General features: G+C 38.1%; 1 protein-coding gene across 3 annotated transcripts in view; it reads right to left on the minus strand.

Moving 5' to 3' along the window:
• The window catches only part of AGPS (alkylglycerone phosphate synthase), a 64,201-nt gene that overhangs the window by 31,853 nt on the left and 13,148 nt on the right, over positions 1-19,200 (minus strand). For 2 of the 3 annotated variants that reach the window (XM_062629381.1, XM_062629380.1), the window contains exons 2-7: positions 10,472-10,561; positions 7,893-7,983; positions 4,548-4,668; positions 4,397-4,471; positions 2,647-2,718; positions 737-816 (exon numbers count right to left, since the gene is read on the minus strand). In XM_062629381.1, coding sequence (XP_062485365.1) covers positions 737-816; positions 2,647-2,718; positions 4,397-4,471; positions 4,548-4,668; positions 7,893-7,983; positions 10,472-10,561 — 529 coding nt within the window. Of the gene's footprint in view, positions 1-736; positions 817-2,646; positions 2,719-4,396; positions 4,472-4,547; positions 4,669-7,892; positions 7,984-8,917; positions 8,992-10,471; positions 10,562-19,200 lie in introns of those variants that run through there. The other variant, XM_062629382.1, reaches the window with a different exon arrangement.

The following is a 19,200-nucleotide window of genomic DNA, read 5'->3' on the forward strand; positions in this document are numbered from 1 at the left end:
CCCAGGTCTTACCTTCAAGGCTAAAGGAGTTAATTAGCTCAGCCAGTGCTCAGGGGCAATAGAGCCTTACATCAAAGACATGGAGCTGTTTCTGAAGCATCTTATTACAGTGTAACCATAAAACTACTATTTAAAAAGTGTAAAGCTCTTTCATAATGGGAAGATGAAAACCACACTAAATTTTAAAGAACTTTATTTTTGGACTGCCGTAAAACTATAAAATTCACATTCTCAAGATGGTATCTATACAAAAATCTAGGTGTTCTTTTCTTTAAAGTTGATCCTTCAAGTTGATTTATAGATACTACATCACCTTACCAACCTTTAAGTATTTTTAAGTCTGCAAAAAGGTAAAATTTGCAATAAAAGGCTAGGAGGAAGTTATTTGTTATTTAACTTCACATACAAGTTCCAACAGAAAAGAACAGTAGCTTTTTCTCATTTACTCTTAAAGCTGCTATAAGAAGGCTTAACAGTGGTTTTTTACTTATTAAATACCTACAGGTCATATGAAGTAGTACAGGGCCAACATCAGTAAAAAAAAAAAAAAAACATAAAAAAACAACACTTAAACAGAAGGAGTAACAATTTAATCATGTATGTTACAAAGTAGTACTTCCATCCCTATTTTATTCTTACAAAGAAAGGTCATTCTCTAGGGATCACCATTCCAAGTAACCATAGGATAATTAAAAAAACCACCCCCAAACAAACATTAAAAAATTGAGACATGTACCATTTGTGATGTATCCAGCGAGACAATTGTTCTTTTTTCTTCTTCAGGACATTCAAGGGCACTAGATACACTCGTCCCTCCTGCAAATATGAGGGTGACACTGATCATAAAATCCTCTGGTAGCTTTTCTTCATGTAACATCCTCCTTTCCCTCCTTTCTGTTATTGAACTTAGTAAAGTAAGACTACTGAAGTTAACTGTTTGAGGCTAGTGATTAGCCTTTTAGGGTTGCCTCTTCTTCCAAATGGAGTTTCACAAAATCAAGGCAGCACTCAAGATGACAATGATTTAACCACACTTGATAACAAACCATAAAATTCTGTGACCATCTCAGCTGCTTCTGTTAAGCCCAGAACAGATTCTTAAAACAAGGGAAGATGAGAAATAAAGGCCATTGAAGAAACAGAGGCAGCTATGGGCTTATAGATAGTCTTTTGAGATCACTACGGAAGGCACTATACTTCTACCTAAAAAGTTTGCTTAAGAGGTCCACTTAATACAGGTATTTGATACTTCTCTGAAAGCAAGAAACAGAAAGGATACAACTCATAAAAAAAAAAACAAAAAAGGATAAAACCAAATGTCCAACTTCACCCAAGGTTTCTGATGTATCTTTACAGGATGTCACAGAACACCCTCCAAGAAGCCTCTGGCTTCTCAAAGACTACAAAGGATGCTAAAGAGATCCACAGGAAGCTACAAGAGAACAGCCAATGGCAAGTACAGACACAGCACCAACTAATAAAACACTCTCCAAGAGCAGTAAAGCCCATAACCTTCATTTCCAGTGGTAGGAGAGGTGGCATTTTCCTTCAATACCAAACCCTATAGTAATAACTCCAGAAGCTGACCACAGTTTAGTATAAGCATACTTGGAAAGCAAACTAAATCTCATTCTCTATCCCGGTCAGCAAAGAAAAGATAGTCAATATTACTACTTTCTGCTATACCAATTTCCTAGTACCAAAACCGACTTGTTACAGAGAGTGTTACAGCTCTCCAGATACAGCTAGAAAGGATGAGAGGGTTTTAGGGAAAAGACAATACCAAAATAATAGAGCTGGTTTCAGTGACATGCTCATCTTCTCAAATAGTAAATGTCCTTCCTACAGGGGCTACACTCTTACAGCATAAGCAAGTACCAAGCAACACACAGATTTCTCATAGAATTAAGAGTTCTTGACAAAAACCTTCTCACAGAATAAGCTCATAAAAGACAACACCCCATGCTCTCTGAAAACACAGTAACTCACCACTCTACCTCAGCAAGCTTAGAGGATAAAGCATCCACAAGTAAGAACCTGGTGTCCTTCAGAAACTCTATAGGCTAAGGAGACAGATTACAGAGACCTTTACCTGTACTCTGTACCTGGAACATTTCCCAAAAAACTCATCACAGGAGTCTCTACTCTAACTTTCGGACTGAACAATGTCAAAAAGGCAATTAGAATTATGGTTAATAATTTTGCAATATGGTCTCACAATTCTCCCTGGACCTATGAGCTTCAACAGTACTACAAAAAAAACCTTCTTCATACGTGGGCTTTGTTAACAGAGCACAAATAACACATCCAAAAACATGACACCTCTAACTCTGACATTTTAATCTCTTATTTCCTAGAAGGCTTCCAAGACAGGGGTAGACTTCAGCTTCATGCAGTCACTCCTCTTGCACATTCAATATTCAAGATGTTGACATACCTTTAACGACTTCCACTAAATTGTATATAGCAGCTTTTAATACTGCAGGATCATAAAAAAAAAAGACCACACATAACATACTAGCAGAAGAGCCCCAACTACGGAATTATTGTTACAATACATTACCAAGATCACATATTTAAATTGAATTCAAGTAGAATACATTTTCACTAGTAGAGTTAAACAGAGTTGAGATTTCCAACACTTACCGCCAAATGGTATTATGCAGAGATTGTGTTTGCAGGCTAATTCCACAATTTTAACTACATCTTCATGGCAAACTAAAAAAGTCCAAACAGTTAAAAAACAGGATTTGTGCTTAGTACTGTTTTATATGCTTAGTACTAAATATTGCAGTCTGAATAAGCAGCAGCTCCATTTCTAACACCAGCAAGGAAGACATTTCAAAGCATCAGGTGCTAAATACAAGCTAGGCTTAGAAGTATCAGCCTAAAGTTTAGGCCTGAAACAATTCTACACTTGAAGAACTGAGTACAAACCTTAGTCTCCTGCTCTACTCACGGACTGACATCTTCTGCAAAATTCTGAGGGCTATCAAACTGTTAACAATTACTCTAGGTACCTTGGAGAACAGATCAAACTTAAAGCTTTTATTGAAAATTGGCTGTCCAATTTATTTTAAGCAAAAGTAAGTCTCTTCTGAGCCCTGAATAACACATCTTTTTCTTCCTCACTGACATTCAGTTTTGAAAGTAGAGTTGCTGGTGAAATTTACTTTTTCAGAATGCTTTCTGTATCTGGTCAGAGAAGGAAGCAGAAATGCTTGTGCACAGGCAAGAAAAAGGATCAAAAAAAACAACCTCAAATACAGTGCATACATGAGTTCGTGCAAACAGCAGAGAATGAGCAGGACTCAATAAATAGGTGTACGAACCCCGGCTACTTCGCTCTTGCCATACAGAGCGGCTTTCAACAAAGGTAGTCAATCATTTCATTTCAGTTGCTTTTGGAGCTGCACAAAATAAAGCTGTGGCAAGTGCAGTTCATAGTCACCAGTGCTGTCATGTCAATACCTGTCCTCAAGTAATCAGTTGTATCTTATAGTGCCTCTTTTTAAGCTTCCCATATGTGTTTTTTTTTCCCTAAATAAAGGAAGCAAAATTGAGCTAAGACTAAGCTCTTCTCAGAAATTTTAGGGTTTCTAACGCAGCACAGCTATCAAAGTATTAGAAGAGTTACAAACAGCAAGGAGTTGGATTCTTGCTGAACAGATGTTGACAGGTACTTAGATCTAATGAGTTTTTTGTTAGCTACTGAAGAATCACACATGGAAAGTAATTCCCAGTGATGAGAAACACATCTCAAGTAGAAAAGTCACACAAGTGTGCAAACAGTCATATCAGTTTAAGTATTTGTATTCTACTAGATAGAAGCAAGCATATTTTCTGCTACATATTATCTACAACAGCTTTAGTTATAACTCTTTTTAAAGTGGGCCTAGCCTGTACTCAGCTTCCACTGCTCTTTCTTCAAGTCAATAATCCTTTGTGAAGTGTTCTGACAGGAGTTACAGGTGTTACGCTTTTTTTTGCTGAAGTACAGTATGTCATAAAACAAAGCTCTTTAAATACAAACATTTCACTAACCCTCTATCATCATGTACTCCTTTAAAAAAGCCAACAAGGTTCAGACTGCCATTTAGACAACTATTCTTGGTGAACATATAAATTCAAATTGCACTGTGGTTACCCAAGTCATTAATTTAGCTGTCAACAGGAACTTCAGCTATATTTAATAAATTTGACTTCCCCACAGAATGATAGGATTTCACAGGCACAACCTGCAATCCAGATGTTAAACAATCATGAATTACCATTCATGATAAAATTCCTCCAATTTCTGTAAAGACAAGTGAAGAACTTGCCCATGACAAGAAAGCACAGGAGTTCAGTAAACAACAGCCTCCCAGATCAGAAGGCAGAATATAACAGAGCTTACCAGGCCATACAACTATATCAGGAACTCGCTTAAACATTCCTTCCCTGAGTATAAATATCTCATGTAGGCAGTGACCTGAAACACAAACAATAACAAGTTCAAACAGGGACGCATCAAAAGCAACACAATTACATAAATTAAGTTCTCTTACCATGAGCTCTGAATACCCTATCTTCTGCATCCTGTGAGTATGAGATTTTAGTGGCTCTAAGATCCTGAAGAAATTCTTCTTTTACAATGGATGGAGGTACATCATTAACATTTAAGGTTGCCTACAAGAAAATAAGTTCATTAAGAGTCCCTCAAGTCTGAGAAGAACTGAAAGTTTTTTACTACTGCACCTATTATTTTAAATACACTAAAATCGGGAGTTGCAGAAAAATCAGTTAAAGCATAGTGCAGTGTGCTCAAAGGTCTGTCATGAAAACCTTGCTGGCAAATTAACCAACATCACTTTCAACTCAAAGAGAAGAATATGTTTACAATTTTGGTATAAAGCTATCAGAGAAGACTATGGGCTGCTAATAACACATGAGAGAGCTTTCTTACAAACATACCACCAAAACGCATTTTGTACTAAGTGTTCCACACAGTCAAAGAAACTTGGACCTTTTTTGAACGAGCCTAACCTATGTTTCTTCACAACTACAAAGAAAACCGAATTCACTTCTCTCACCTTCTGAAGTTTCAGTTTCCTTCTACAAAAAAGAGGGGATATTCACCCATTCAAGTTTTTTCTCCCGAAATGGAGTTTTCCTTACTTTTGCTCTATATAACCTCCAGAATAGTTGACACTTTTTGCCAAAAAGTGTATTTTATTTTAAGGTAAAAGCTTAGAGGATAGCACCAGTTACCAAGCTAACAGCAAGAAAAATAGACATTGCCTCCCATCTGCCACCACAGCAGCACTCTTCTGAATGGCTTAAGTCTCGAAGTCATGAGAGCTGAAGAAGGGAAGATTCAAACTTGAACAGGCAAGTTTTTGGGTAGTTCAGAGATTCACAGTGATGGAATTGGCCTACTAGCGTCCACCATACAAGAAACTATGGAAGATTACATAGAGATTAGGAATATTTACAGGGATAATTCAGACATAGTATCTACATGAGCTACATCTGCGACTGATCGTTAACATTTATAGAGGTTCAAAATGATTGCTAAGTGTTTGTTTCAGAGTTTTCATATGGGACACATGACCTAATAAAAATACAGTTTTAACAATTTGACTTCAGGAAGAGGATATGTGCTGTTCTGGCTTGCTTTAAGGATAATATTATACTTGAAAAAAGGTGTCAGACATCCGAGAAAAAAGTTTTTCCCTCCAACTTACTCACTTTGTCACCTACAAACAAGGAAATTGAAATTAAATGTTGTTCAGGTGAGAGGCACAACAATACTGATAGATCATGATTTTAGGGGGCAGTCAGGTCTTGGATTACTGCTCTAAACTCTTGCTATTCTGCTATCAATGCAGAATCACACAGTGCTGTTTGCTAACCCAAAAACAGAGCTCTGACAAACTTGAGAAACATAAACAAGCAAATAGGTACCAAATACAGATCTTTAACCTACTTTTAAAAAAAACCTTGCTAGCTTTCCTTATATTTTCTATTTTAAACTTCTGTTTCTTCATGGATTTCCACAGACAGAACTATTTCATATTATTTCAAGTTGAACACCAAGTGCTGAAAGATCTCTGTTCACTAAGAGAAACATAAACTACTTAAAAGTTGTAACAATTAATTCCTCGCATATGGTTTTAAGTATCCTGATTTTTATCTCCCTGTGACAAGTATTTTAATGTTAGTTTGTCTTCAAGATTCAAATGGTCATATTCATCTATAAAAACCTTCTGCACAAAGCCAAACTAAAATACACCTTTATTCTTATCGGACTGACGTATTTTAAGATTTGTGCACTGAAAGGCTAGACAGGAAGCCTGTGTGAACTTGGTCTAAACTGCTGTCCAAGTCTCAAAGAAAAAAACATTATCAAGCCTTGATCACGACAGAAGCAGGTACCTTAACGGTTGTCAATTATAGCAGAAAAGTTGCATGCAACAGGAACCCTCCAGTCTCACACAACACAGACAGGAAGAGATGAGCTAGAAAGACAAATGGACCAAGAGATGCCTTCCCTACTACTGTTTCTGTAAACAAGTTTCGTTATGCTCTGATGACAGTAGAAGGTAAAAACACAATACAGCATGACAAATTAAAGTATAAACTAGGAACTATGACACACTGAAAATGAGGGACCTGAAGAAGTAGCTGAGAATAGCTATAAGAAGTCCAGATATATACTGGAGACTCCAGTGTCCTATTCTGTGTCAAGACAGCCAGCCTGTTTCAGGTTGCACCAAGAACATCAGAACCAGAGCAGTACGATGTTAACAGGAAAGCATTCAACATTGCTGGAAGATCTCCTGAAGAACTGGTTTGCAAGACACGCTGTGGGATCAAGATACTAATCAAGAATCCTTCCTTATCCTCCACTTCTACTTCATTCTATATGTCCCTCACATGTAGAAAGAGAACAATAGCTCTCAAGACCTCTGGTCACAGCAAGTTAATGCATTTGCCAGTTAAGACCAAGACCAGTCCTGGTTAAGGAAAACAAATCAAGATGATTTTTTTCAAATTACACTGGCAGATTAAAAAACATCTTTATTAACAACAGAAGACTGAAGAAACATTCAGGTTTTTAGGCCCTATGAGACTACCTACTTCAGAGAAAATGCAATCTTGAACTCACTCAAGAAATGGGGAAAACTTACCCAAAGCAGGGTTGCTAAAGTCACTGTGCAAGCACAGCCTGCTTCCAACACTGTTTAAGCATCTATCTAGTCAGGAAACTGCAGCCTCAAAGGAATTAAATGTTAGCAGGGAGTCAGCTCTCCCAACTAACACAAGTTAATCTTTTTAAAAAGCAAAATATGGGTGCTTCACAAAACCCAGAACATTCCAAATGTGGGTTTTTTTCTGAAAATATTCAGCTCAATTTTGAGTATTCTGGCAGCCAGTTTTCAGCACCCAGACATTAAAAAAAATTTACTGTCAAATAAGAACTTTGATTTCATACATACACTGAAAACACAGCACAATTAACTTCACTGTATCTTCTCTCTTTGCTATCATGAACACCACTGAAGCTGTATAAACAATTCTCCCTAGGCTAACAGTTTCCACTACTTTGAAGAGCAACCTGCACACAAGGACAAAAACCTCTGAGTTGGAAACTTTCATTCCAATAAAAGTATCACCAGTTAAAGTGGAACCACAAATTATGCAAAGTCACTGAAGGTTTCACATAGTAGTTCTACATCAATTTTTCTCTTTTTTCCCCTCAAAAAAACCCTGAGGTACCAATACACTATATTTAAATCAATTATGTGCAACATGACCTACAGGACAACAGCCGAATTATCTTTTAACAGTGTGGTCTTGACTATCACCAAGACAAGTGTTCAAAGGAACTGGTTCAGCTATTTACTTACTCTAGAGGTAGTTTTGTGATCCAGGCTGGCTCCAAAGGTTTTTTCCATCCATTCCTTAAAAGTTGGTAATACCATACCACCTAATCTGTACCTGAAAAGTCAATATTACACAGGGTCATTTTAGATTAAACGACTGCATGTCAGATACACTTCTTTTGATTCTGTGTATGCACAAAAGTTATTTCCAATTCTTTACCTACAAGCCTGCAGACCTTCTAACCATTCAGTTTTCATGTAACTGCACATTTCATTGTATTTAACTGTTCTGTACTCCATGCAAAATCAAATCACCATCATCTTAAGTATTACTTTTCTGCATGATCTTTCGGAATCATAGAATATGGCTTTTGAGATATCCCAAACTTCCTTCCACCCCCTCTTCACTTTTAAGAAAGGTCTCTTCCTTTCAGTAGTGTGGAAAGCAGTATCACAGTTTACATGCCAGTTATAGGTAGAGGACGTGTTTATGGACACACTACCATGTGAACAGCAGTCTCAGAGACCTGACGTATTGTCATGACAAGCAGTGTTAAAGGTTCTTCCCTCATAATCAGAATGCAGAATAAGAAGTAAAGGGCAGGGTTTGATCACTGTCCAGGACAGATCAGGAGTGCAGTTTGCCACACACTGGTACTAGGACCAGTTATATATAAAGTCTTCATCAGTGATCTGGATTCATTAGTGGAATATTCAACTAGATGAATATTAAGCAACTTTGTGGAGACAGATACTACACAGATAGGAACTCGGGACTTTAAAAAAGCTGAGCGAACAAATGAAGATGGAAAATAATAGATAGACAATTGCAAAGCCACGTACCCACCCCCCAAAAAAGGCATTACTTGCACATTCAGCAGAATGTAGTGGAGCTAGAGAGGGGTCAGAGAACAACTGTAGAGGCCAAGGGACCTCACAAGCAGAGACTAAAGGGCCCAAGATTCATCAGCATCGACAGAGAGCAGATTATTTGAGGACACAACTCATAATCAATAAAGCAGCAGATAGGCCAAAGAACTACCACTCACCTAATCCTGCAACACAGTAAAGGATATTTGGTTTAAAACAAGTACTTTACACAACAGCAACATGGAACTTGCTGCCATGGGATGCTGTAGAGGCAGACAGTTATCAGCAGACTTGAAAGCTGTTAGACAAATTTATGGACAACAGATCTATAAGTAGACACTAAAAGGATGCAGCATCTTCAACATCATTGCAGATGCCTATCCTCCTGTTTCCACTCCAAACACTCTCCTTTTGCCACTGTGACAAACTTTTCCATAGAAACTACAATGATGTGGCCCAACAGGGCATTTCTAATATTATCTAGCAGAGAGGCAGAATGCAGATGGGGAGAAAAAACTGCCATTCTCCTCCCATTTTAGAATAGTGACTGGTAGGTACTTACCAGTCAAACAGCAGCCTCAATGCTTCCTGCTGAAAAATAAAACAATCCAAGTCTAGCCCTTTACTGTTTTTATCTTCACACTGCCTGGATTTTCTGTGCAGCATAACCTATCCCACATAAACTAAAAACATCAGATGAAAGAATGAGTGACAAAGTGGTAAGAGTCAGGATCCTGGCAAAAGGAGAGAGAGCACCAATATCTCCCTAAATATTATACAGCGAATTGAAGCGCCTAAGACAAGACTTTGCATAAGCTCCCTTCCAACCCAAACCATTCTATGATTCTAAGACTGAAGTGCTCAACATGCCAATTAGTTTTTTTCAGCTTTGACTCAAACTAGCTCAATGCTAGTTCACAAACTCAAAGACCAGGAAGGAAATTTTCTGAAGTACAGTACTTATTTCAGACTTATTTCTTTTCCCTATTCTTTTCATGTACTCTTAGAAAACATGTATTTTTTAAACCAGGGAAGACATTGCAAGACTAATTTCCAATGACAGAGAAAGATGTCAAGCGCCAGGCCTAAACCTCCTGAAAGAAAGATCCCCAAGTAGACTTAATTTTAATATCATTTCCTCAAAAAAAAAAAACAAACAACCCAAATTTCTCAGAAAAACAAGCTTGCTATACAAAGTGCTAGTAGGTACTAAATCAGAAGTGTTGCCACTAAAGAACATACAACTGATAAGCAATTTTTATCTTAAAAATAAAAACCTCAGGGGATAAAGTAGCTCTGTGCACAACAGTTAAACTCAAATGCAAACTGGAAAGTTTAATAAAGCAACTTGATGTTTGAGAGATCCTCAAAACTGCACAGACCTGCTGCATGTCACTAAGGCTTTATAACATGGTGCACATTCTTAGTTTGAATCCATTCTCCAAGGGAAATTTAATGCACAGAGTATATCAAGTTAGAGAACACTCCATTAATTTATCTTTATAATACTTTTAATAAACCTTTCAATAAGCCACCCCACCTATTTCACGACACAGTAGGCTACTGTGTATAGAATCCAGTAAACCTGTTAAGTGCAGAGCAACTAATGACCTATTCTATGAGATAAAGCAAGGTTTTTTGCCTTCTTTGGATCAACTGAACAGTGAATGTTTTAAACTCTTTTCAAAGAGATACTAAATAAGATATTTCCTTTATATAAATTTTCAACTTGCCTTTTTCCTGTGAATTCTGCTTGACCCTTCTTGTTGAAGATGAATTTGGAGTCATTATAACCCCATCCATTCCATTTCAGAAGTTCTTGCCTTAAAGGGAGAAATATATGTAAGACTGTTAGCATATTGTAAGCCCAAAGGCAGTTACATGCCTTTGGAAACAGTTTTATCAGATAGCAGTTGAGGAAATCAAGTACATATCCAAAAGTGCATAGCTTAATAGAGCTAAAAGTAATTCTGCAGCCACAACCATTACTGTTTCAGATTGCATCCTAAGACTTGAAAGACAGGATGCTTTATAAAAACAACCACCAGCTTGGAGTCAATGCATATGGTATGGTGATAGTCTCAAATCAAGAAGAGTAATAGCTGAAAGATGCCTATGTTTAAATCTATACATAAATACTAACACACAAATAGGTAACAGATAAATATTTTCAGAATGAAAAAGGCATTTAGCATTATTATTCTCTATCAAGAGAATAATTTTAAATTTCAGGGTTTTAATGTTACTACTAAAATCCCACTGCACTCTTAATAGCATTCACTTGATAAGGAACTCTCAGACATTTGGATTGAAAATACATTATGGAAAGTAAAAAACACAGCCAAAACTAAAACCAACCCAACAAAAACAAACCTTAAGAACTGCAGGAATAACATACCAAATACAACCAGAATGTACCACCGTAAGATAGGAAACATTAAAAAACCCAAACCCACAACTGCCAAAATACAACCACAAAACTGAAATGCCTTAAGGACAAACATACCAAAACAAGACGACCTCTTAATTAGGATGAAGTTTTGAGAAGTGTATCAATGTAAACCTATTTAAGACTTAGGGATATACAAAGAGTAATTACACATTACTCTAACTTTGCTTAAAAAGTTTGCAAATTATTTACATTAGAAATTAACTACCGACCTAAACCATGAGTATCAGTTATAAAAAGGCATACTGAAGAAGTCTGAAAGCAGATGATTTACCCCACTCTGCTACACAGAACATAGATCTTATGCTTTGACTGTATAACATAACCAGGGGTGACCATTTCACAAAGACCTCAGGATTCAGAGAAAGCACTGCCTCAAGTCAGTTGTAACTCAAGCATTATACACAAGATAACTGGGTGACGACTGATTACCAAAGGTCTTTTTTATAAAGATAATATTAACATAGATTGCTACTGTGTCATAAATATACTTGGCTTAATTAAAATTCATTTTCTTCAAACTGCCTGCACACAAGCTTTTAATTAATCAAATGGAAAAAAAGACATGAACATGTATTTCATTACAATGTTTGAATTGGACATTTCAACAAGCCTCTGACAAATCTGGCACTTCAAGCAAGCTTTAGCAGTTTATTGGGTATTGAAAGAGCTCTATACAGCTTTGTGAAATAGCCAATCTATATTGTTCTTTCACACTGAGGAACTGATTCTAAAATTTCAGCCAAAATTAAACTGTTTGAGCAGACAATTGTCCAGATACAGAAGCCCCTCTATTTGGCTGCCTTCTCTCTCTCAATAGACTTGATCTTTACACATGTAGTGGCCACACAGAAAAGGACATAGGTCTACTCATGTTTGATAGCACAGGACTGCACTGTGCTATCGTACCGACATGAAAGATTATGAAAAAGTGTTCTTAATGGACATTATGCAGGCTTGCCTTTTTTTACATATTCTATATATATATTCTGTATATGTATATTTATCAATATTATATACATTTATAGGAAACTCCAGGAAGACGCTGAATTGTTCCCAGCTGAGAAAAAGCTGACACAGAATAGGCCAACTCAGAAGCATTTATTTTATTCTTATTCTTTTAAACAAAATGTCTCACCACTGCAGTCCTCCTCAAGGCAGGATTTCTCCCTCTGCTGACTAAATGTAGTATTTCTATATACCCAATCTCTGTAGTTTGTTACATCCTGTGAAGTCAGCACAGACATATTAAGAAGTGAAATTTGAGGAAGGCTCAAGCAGCTTCCCCCCCAGTTTAGACAGGTAAGTCCTCTCACAAGGCAGTGCTGAAATAAGTATGCCAACTATGACACATGAAACAGGCTAGAAAAACTAGCTACTAAGCTGGAGACAATCAGACAGAGCAAGACACGGAAGACCAGGCTCCAAAGAACCTTTTGAGGTGAGGCAAAACTGATAAACCACAGCTTTGAAACTACCATTAGTCCTGATACTGGTACAGATAGATACTTCCCACAAAATCCAGGGAGATACTATTAATTAAAGTACTGAACAGAGACCCAGATAGAGGGTCTTTCTGCTAAACTGACTGCTTTGCTAAAGGCCTGCTTTCCTAGGTTAGTATTAAACTACGTGGTGCTTCTATCAGGCATTAAAATACAGAACAGATGTTAAAGAGTTTTAACTCCAGAAAGTTACTCCAGTAGCTTCAGGTTGAGCTACTCCTGAATAAAATAAGTACACAAAGGTTTACACTGCCCAACAACATAGCTCTTGCTATTAGCATGATGAGAATAATCTAACAATTTGCACATTTTTAGAACAACAGCTGCTTCTAAAACATCTCCAGTACCTTATAACACACAGTCAGGAGATTCCCCCCCCGCCATGCATAACGGGCAGTATTATATGTTGTGACAGGTTGTTGTGGTTTAAGTCCAGCCAGCAACCCAGAACCATGCAGCCGCTTGCTCACTCCCTCCCTCTCCTACCCCCACTCCCAGAGGGATGGGGAGGAGAATCGAAAGAATGTAACTCCCATGGGTTGAGATAAGAACAGTCCAGTAACTAAGGTATAACATAAACTACTGCTGCTACCACCAATAATAATAATGGTAAGGGAAATAACAAGGGAAGAGAATACATCTGCTCACCACCCGCGGACCGATACCCAGCCCTAACCCAAGCAGTGATCTAACCCTTCCAGGTAACTGCTCCCAGTTTATATACTGGGCATGATGTGCTGTGGTATGGAATACCTCTTTGGCTAGTTTGGATAAGGTGTCCTATCTCTGCTTCCTCCCGGCTTCCTCTCCCCTCCCTGGCAGAGCATGAGACTCACAAAGTCCTTGGTTAGAATAAACATTACTGAGCAACAGCCAAAAACATTGGCGTTATCAACGCTGTTCCCAGGCTGAAAGTCAAAAACACAGCACTGCTCCAGCTACTAAGAAGGAGAAAAATGACTGCTACTGCTGAACCCAGGACACAGGTAAAGACCACCACAGAAAGTGAAGCATTTAACTTTTATATTCAAAACTACTGAGCAAGTCTGAGGTTTCTGTCTGGAGACATCTGTCTGGAGACAGTCATCTTACATTCATTCTTTCTTTTGTTCCACCACACCACAGTAACTACCAGTTTAAGCTGGTTACGGCAGTCCCTAGCACTTCATGCCTATGTGCTAAGACCAATTTAGCAGACATACTACACGCAGATCCCTAAAAAAGAATCCTAATGCCCTAGTTTCAAGGATTTAAACCACAACACCTAAAAAGACCAGATTTTAAATGCAAGACTGATTAGTCAGCTCTGATTTGTAACTGACAGAGCCTGCAGGAAGACCAAACTGTTTAGGTCTTCCCACATACCATTTGAAAGGTATGCTCTTCATGAACAAGAGCTGGTAAACCTCAACTCAAGAAACAGAAGGTAAAAAGGAAAAAAGTATTTTTCTAATCTTTTCATCTTCTGGTCAATGAGAAAATGAAAATGAGCCAGCAGTGTGTGCTCGCAGCCCAGAAAGCCAACCGTATTCTAGGCTGCATCAAACGGAGCATGACCAGCAGGTCGAAGGAGGTGATCCTGCCCCTCTACTCTGCTCTCGTGAGACCTCACTTGGAGTATTGTAGGCAGTTCTGGTGTCCTCAACATAAAAAGCATATGGAACAAGTCCAGAGGACGGCCACGAGGATGATCAGGGGACTGGAGCACCTCCTATATGAAGACGATCTGAGAAAGTTGGGGCTGTTCAGTCTGGAGAAGAGAAGGCTGTGTGGAGACCTCATAGCAGCCTTCCAGTACCTGAAGGGGGCCTACAAGGATGCTGGAGAGGGACTCTTCATTAGGGACTGTAGTGACAGGACAAGGAGTAATGGGTTCAAATTTAAACAGGGGGAGTTTAGATTAGATATAAGGAAGAAATTCTTTACTGTAAGGGTGTTGAGGCACTGGAATGGGTTGCCCAAGGAAGTGGTAAATGCTCCATCCCTGGCAGTGTTCAAGGCCAGGCTGGACAGATCCTTGAGTGGCATGGTTTAGTGTGAGATGTCCCTGTCCATGGCAGGGGGGCTGGAACTAGATGATCTTAAGGTCCTTTCCAACCCTAACTTTTCTATGATTGTAATCATAATTGTTTTAATAGCATTCCTCCCTCTTCTTCATTTTCATACTGCCCTTTTGCAGCATTATACAGTCACCATTCCTTAGAAAAAGCTTTTCAGACCCCAGCTTAAGTGCAGCACTCCCACTGCACCCTGTAATGCCCTAGTGCAGCAATTAGAGCTGCCTATCAGAGCAGTATCCTGCATCACATTTACCTTGGCTCTTTAAGAATGATCTTAAGCTGTGACTGAGCAATCAATGTAGCCTTCTACATTTCCCAAGGTTTTCATTCCCCAAAATCTCAGTGTTAAACTCATATTCCAGAGGAGTAAAAAGGGCAGAAAGAACTGTGGAGCATCAGCAGACCTAAGTGCAAACTGAAAACTCCCTCCATGTACAAGTACTCAATCCTGGCCCCGAGACAAAGGGACTCAAACAACACACTGATCTGCAACTAATACATATCACCAATAAACCTACCTAAACTTTTTACAAATTATGTATCCTCTAACACACCTGAAACAAAATTTCCCTTGATAGTAATGGTTCCCATTCTAATTTTTAAATTCAATAATTGGATTGCTAAATGGTAAAACAACAACTCCAAATACCCTGTATAGTATCTGAGTAACATCTGAATATCTCAAAGCATGTTAAAGACTTTCATGCCCCCACTTGAAAAAAGAAATATGCTCAGTTTGGCTTAGTCAACCAACATGTTCCTGCTACACGCTCTATGTGTAGCAAAACATAATTTACACACTCATCTACTTTTCTTCCCAGCATCCTTTCCAAGAACATATATATAGTAAAGACAGACTCATCAACATTTGGTGTTATTCTTGCTTTAAACTCTGTATTACTCAACTCTATACCATACCTGAACTGTCTCATTTAAAGACAGCATGTTTCCTATTCGGTACATTGGCTTCAACAAATTATCAAGCTTACTGACTGGTTTCATCTCTTGACAGAAATATGAAACATTTTAGCCAGAAATAGTAGGAGATTACCAGTTCTTTCTTGCCTTCTAACTCAAAAGGGCAGAAATTCACTACTGAAAAGCATGAAGTACTACAAAGCAGAGCATGCTTCACTTTTTTGAATATATATTTTTATATATATATATATATACACACAAAATGATATTGCCTGAAGGGAAAAAAAAAGCTGAAAGAAAACAAGTTACCATGGAAACAGTGACACTAGGAAATGAAACAGTGTGACCAGGTTAAGCGAATTTCAATATTTTACTTTCATTACAATGCCCAACACTGCAATACTAATGTGACTCTATGCAATACAAATTTTTACAGCAACATATTTGTTCCACAAGTCCAGCATTTTTCTGGAAAACTGTCTATGGAATAACCAAGGAGACACCGGGCAGGACACTGACCAGGTCACGGCCCAAGGCACTGCATTAAGCCCTCAAATGACCATTAACAAACTGGGCAGAAGCTCACAAAGTGACAGCATGTCTAGACTGGGAGGGTGGCCTCAAGCCTACTGGCTGAGTAAGTGCTCCCAAGCATCCAGTCACTCGGCTGAGCAGGTAGAAACCTCCAGACCTACCTACCCTGTTTCAACAGGATTGTACCTTCCAGCACTCCCCACGTCTTATGTTTTAGCAAGAGGCACAGTGACTGGCTGAAAAAGTTATTGTCTCTCCCTAAACTGAAGAACAAGCACAGGGTCTCCCACAGGTATCCAAGCTCAGCATCCAAAGTTCAACTCAAGAGGAAATTAAACCATGGATATAATTTTCTCATAGTTTCAAATTCACATGGCAGGTACATACCAGACATCTGCATACAGAATACTTAAAACTGCCAGTCAAAAAGAGTTTTATGCTACAGAAGTATCACCAACAGTTACAGAGCCTTTTATTTTCCAGCGTCTAAAGCACATTGATGTTGTAACACCAGAAGTAAAAACAAAGCTTTTCATTCATGAAGTTATGAGATTATGTTCAATGAAATATCAGAACCAAGAAATGGATGAACTCCAAACGCTAGCATCATGCAATTTAACACAAAAGAATGGAATTGCCTCATTACATAGGCATAGCATCTAAGCATAAATACCAACAAAACTTCCCCCTCCTCCAAAATAATCTGAAGATCTGACACTTTATACACAAAACAGAGACAAGCAGGCTAGCTTACTCAAAGACCAAGCGACAGCTCCATGTATTTTCTTCAGAGAAGCAAGATGAAAGTGCAGTTCCATCCAACTAATTCCTGTACCTCAGGTGGAGCAAAGCCAAGATGCTCACATCAACTTCCTCACAATAACCACTAGCATTTTCAATTTGATCACCAGTTGATGCTTAGCATTAAAACATATACGTAAAATACTCAGACACTCCTCCTGTCCCATGATCCAAGAACCAGCATGTTCTTGCAAACTAGTTTAAAGTGGCAGTTTTAAGGGCTACCACATGGGCTAAAGCACCAGCATTTGCCAAATGTAACAATACAGAAGTGTCTTGCAGGTTGTAGGGGTCTTGCAAAACACAGTAACTCCTCAAAGCCCACCTCACCTGGACTTTTGGTTACCAGCTCAAACCACCAGCTTGAAATTCAGAACTTCTTCCATGGGTGATACCAGAAAGTCACTCTCCCTCCCCTCTGGACCAGTATCTCTGTTTGGGTTAGAAAGTCACACTTCTCAACCAAGTGGGCAAGCCACTCCAAAACCCTTTATAAACCAGCAGTAAATTAGTTATCAGGTGCCTGGAAATAACAAAAGGGAACGTAGCCCAAGGAATCCCTCAGGAACCGATTTGTGAAAGCAACATTTATCTGAAGAAGAACGCCATGCTGCAGGCACTGAGTATCTGCTGTGTTTGTCATTTTTAGACTTCTTCCATCTTGAAGGATCTTTCCTGCAGCAAATCAAATGTAATCCCTCTCAAGTCTGAAGTCAAATAACATCTGTTTTATAAACTTAGACACATTCATGTTCTATAGCCCACACTTTCAGTTAAACCCCTGCAGCTGCACATACACCTGTTCTGTTTGCTGATATGGCAACAGAAACCTTGCATTCATATTTACAGTTTAAATATAAAGAAAACAGCAAATGCAGACAAGATTTTAGGCATAAGAATTCAAGGGCTTAAGTACTCAAGTGTGTTTTTTTTTAAACTGTTCTGATAAAAGAAATGTTAACTCTCCTTATACATGTTCCTAGCCTCCGCTATTTCATTACTCTTTATTTCACCACATTGTAATAAACAAAGCCCTGAGGAACAAGAAAATTGGCATTTCTCTAGTGTTCTTTCATAGAAAGCACAAGTCAATTACGGTGAATTAAAAATTCAGGAAAGCCAAGACATTATAACTGTGCTGCTCAGTGTACACTTGCCAAACGATGCAACAGAATACTTTACTAGAAGCTATCTCTATTCCACCTACTATTTCACTTGGCACCAATTTTGTTTTTATCCTTGAAGAGGCTGCTTTGCTACAAAATACACGTACATGGCTACTTGCAGACAGCAAGCAAACAAGCACTTGCAGATTTTCCAAACACTTGAGATCAGTCCTTTGAGAAGTAATTTTTTGAGTTTGCAAAGCCAGGACATTTGCTTCACTATCTTAAAAATTGAGATAATGAAGGAGCCGACTGTCTGCCACTTATTCTCTCAAGCAAAATAAGCTCAGTTCCGGGACAATACTGTTTTACCTATTGCACAGGCAAAAATTGCCATGCTCTGTAGCAAATACATCATAAAACTGCTGAAGAAAACTTTCTGGCTTATATCATCAACCCTGAAGGCTTGCACGTAACAGGCTAGTTTTGGATATAACAACACTAAAGGTATTATGTTTGTCCATCATATCCAGCCTACAATTTATTTTTATTACTTCACATACTTGTTCTCTACAAAGAGGTATAACATTTCAGGAAAGTCTAGTTGGCTGCAACCTGTTACACTACAAGTGTCCTTACTTTAATCCAGCTCAAAGCAGCTTTTATGAAGTCCAAGTGCAATATCATTCTATTCAGTTTAGTTAAGCAAGTAAAGTTTAAATAAATAGGTATATACACATTCTTTTTCCTGTACACAACAGTTCCAATCTCAGTAGATAAAGTCAATCTACAATTTTTTTTTCTATTTTTGCTGTAAACTGCTACATGCCTTCATATAATTCATATTGTACTTTACATATTAAGCATACTTTACACTTCTGTCTTGTATCTGAGTTTTTTCCTAACAAAACTAACAACTATATCCAGTTTGGTTTATTTGGTATCAAATGATCTAACAATAGATATTATATTACCTAAATATTACAGATTTCTTACATTTCAACTGCTTTATATTCAACTACTTAGAGCTAGACAGGAATCGCTGCTGTATATGAAGTCACATTTGCCTTGAGATTATAACACTTCCTT

Source organism: Pezoporus occidentalis, unplaced genomic scaffold, assembly GCF_034315485.1.
Source record: "Pezoporus occidentalis ecotype Australia unplaced genomic scaffold, CSIRO_AGI_Poc_V1 ctg332, whole genome shotgun sequence".
Lineage (NCBI taxonomy): Eukaryota > Metazoa > Chordata > Aves > Psittaciformes > Psittacidae > Pezoporus > Pezoporus occidentalis.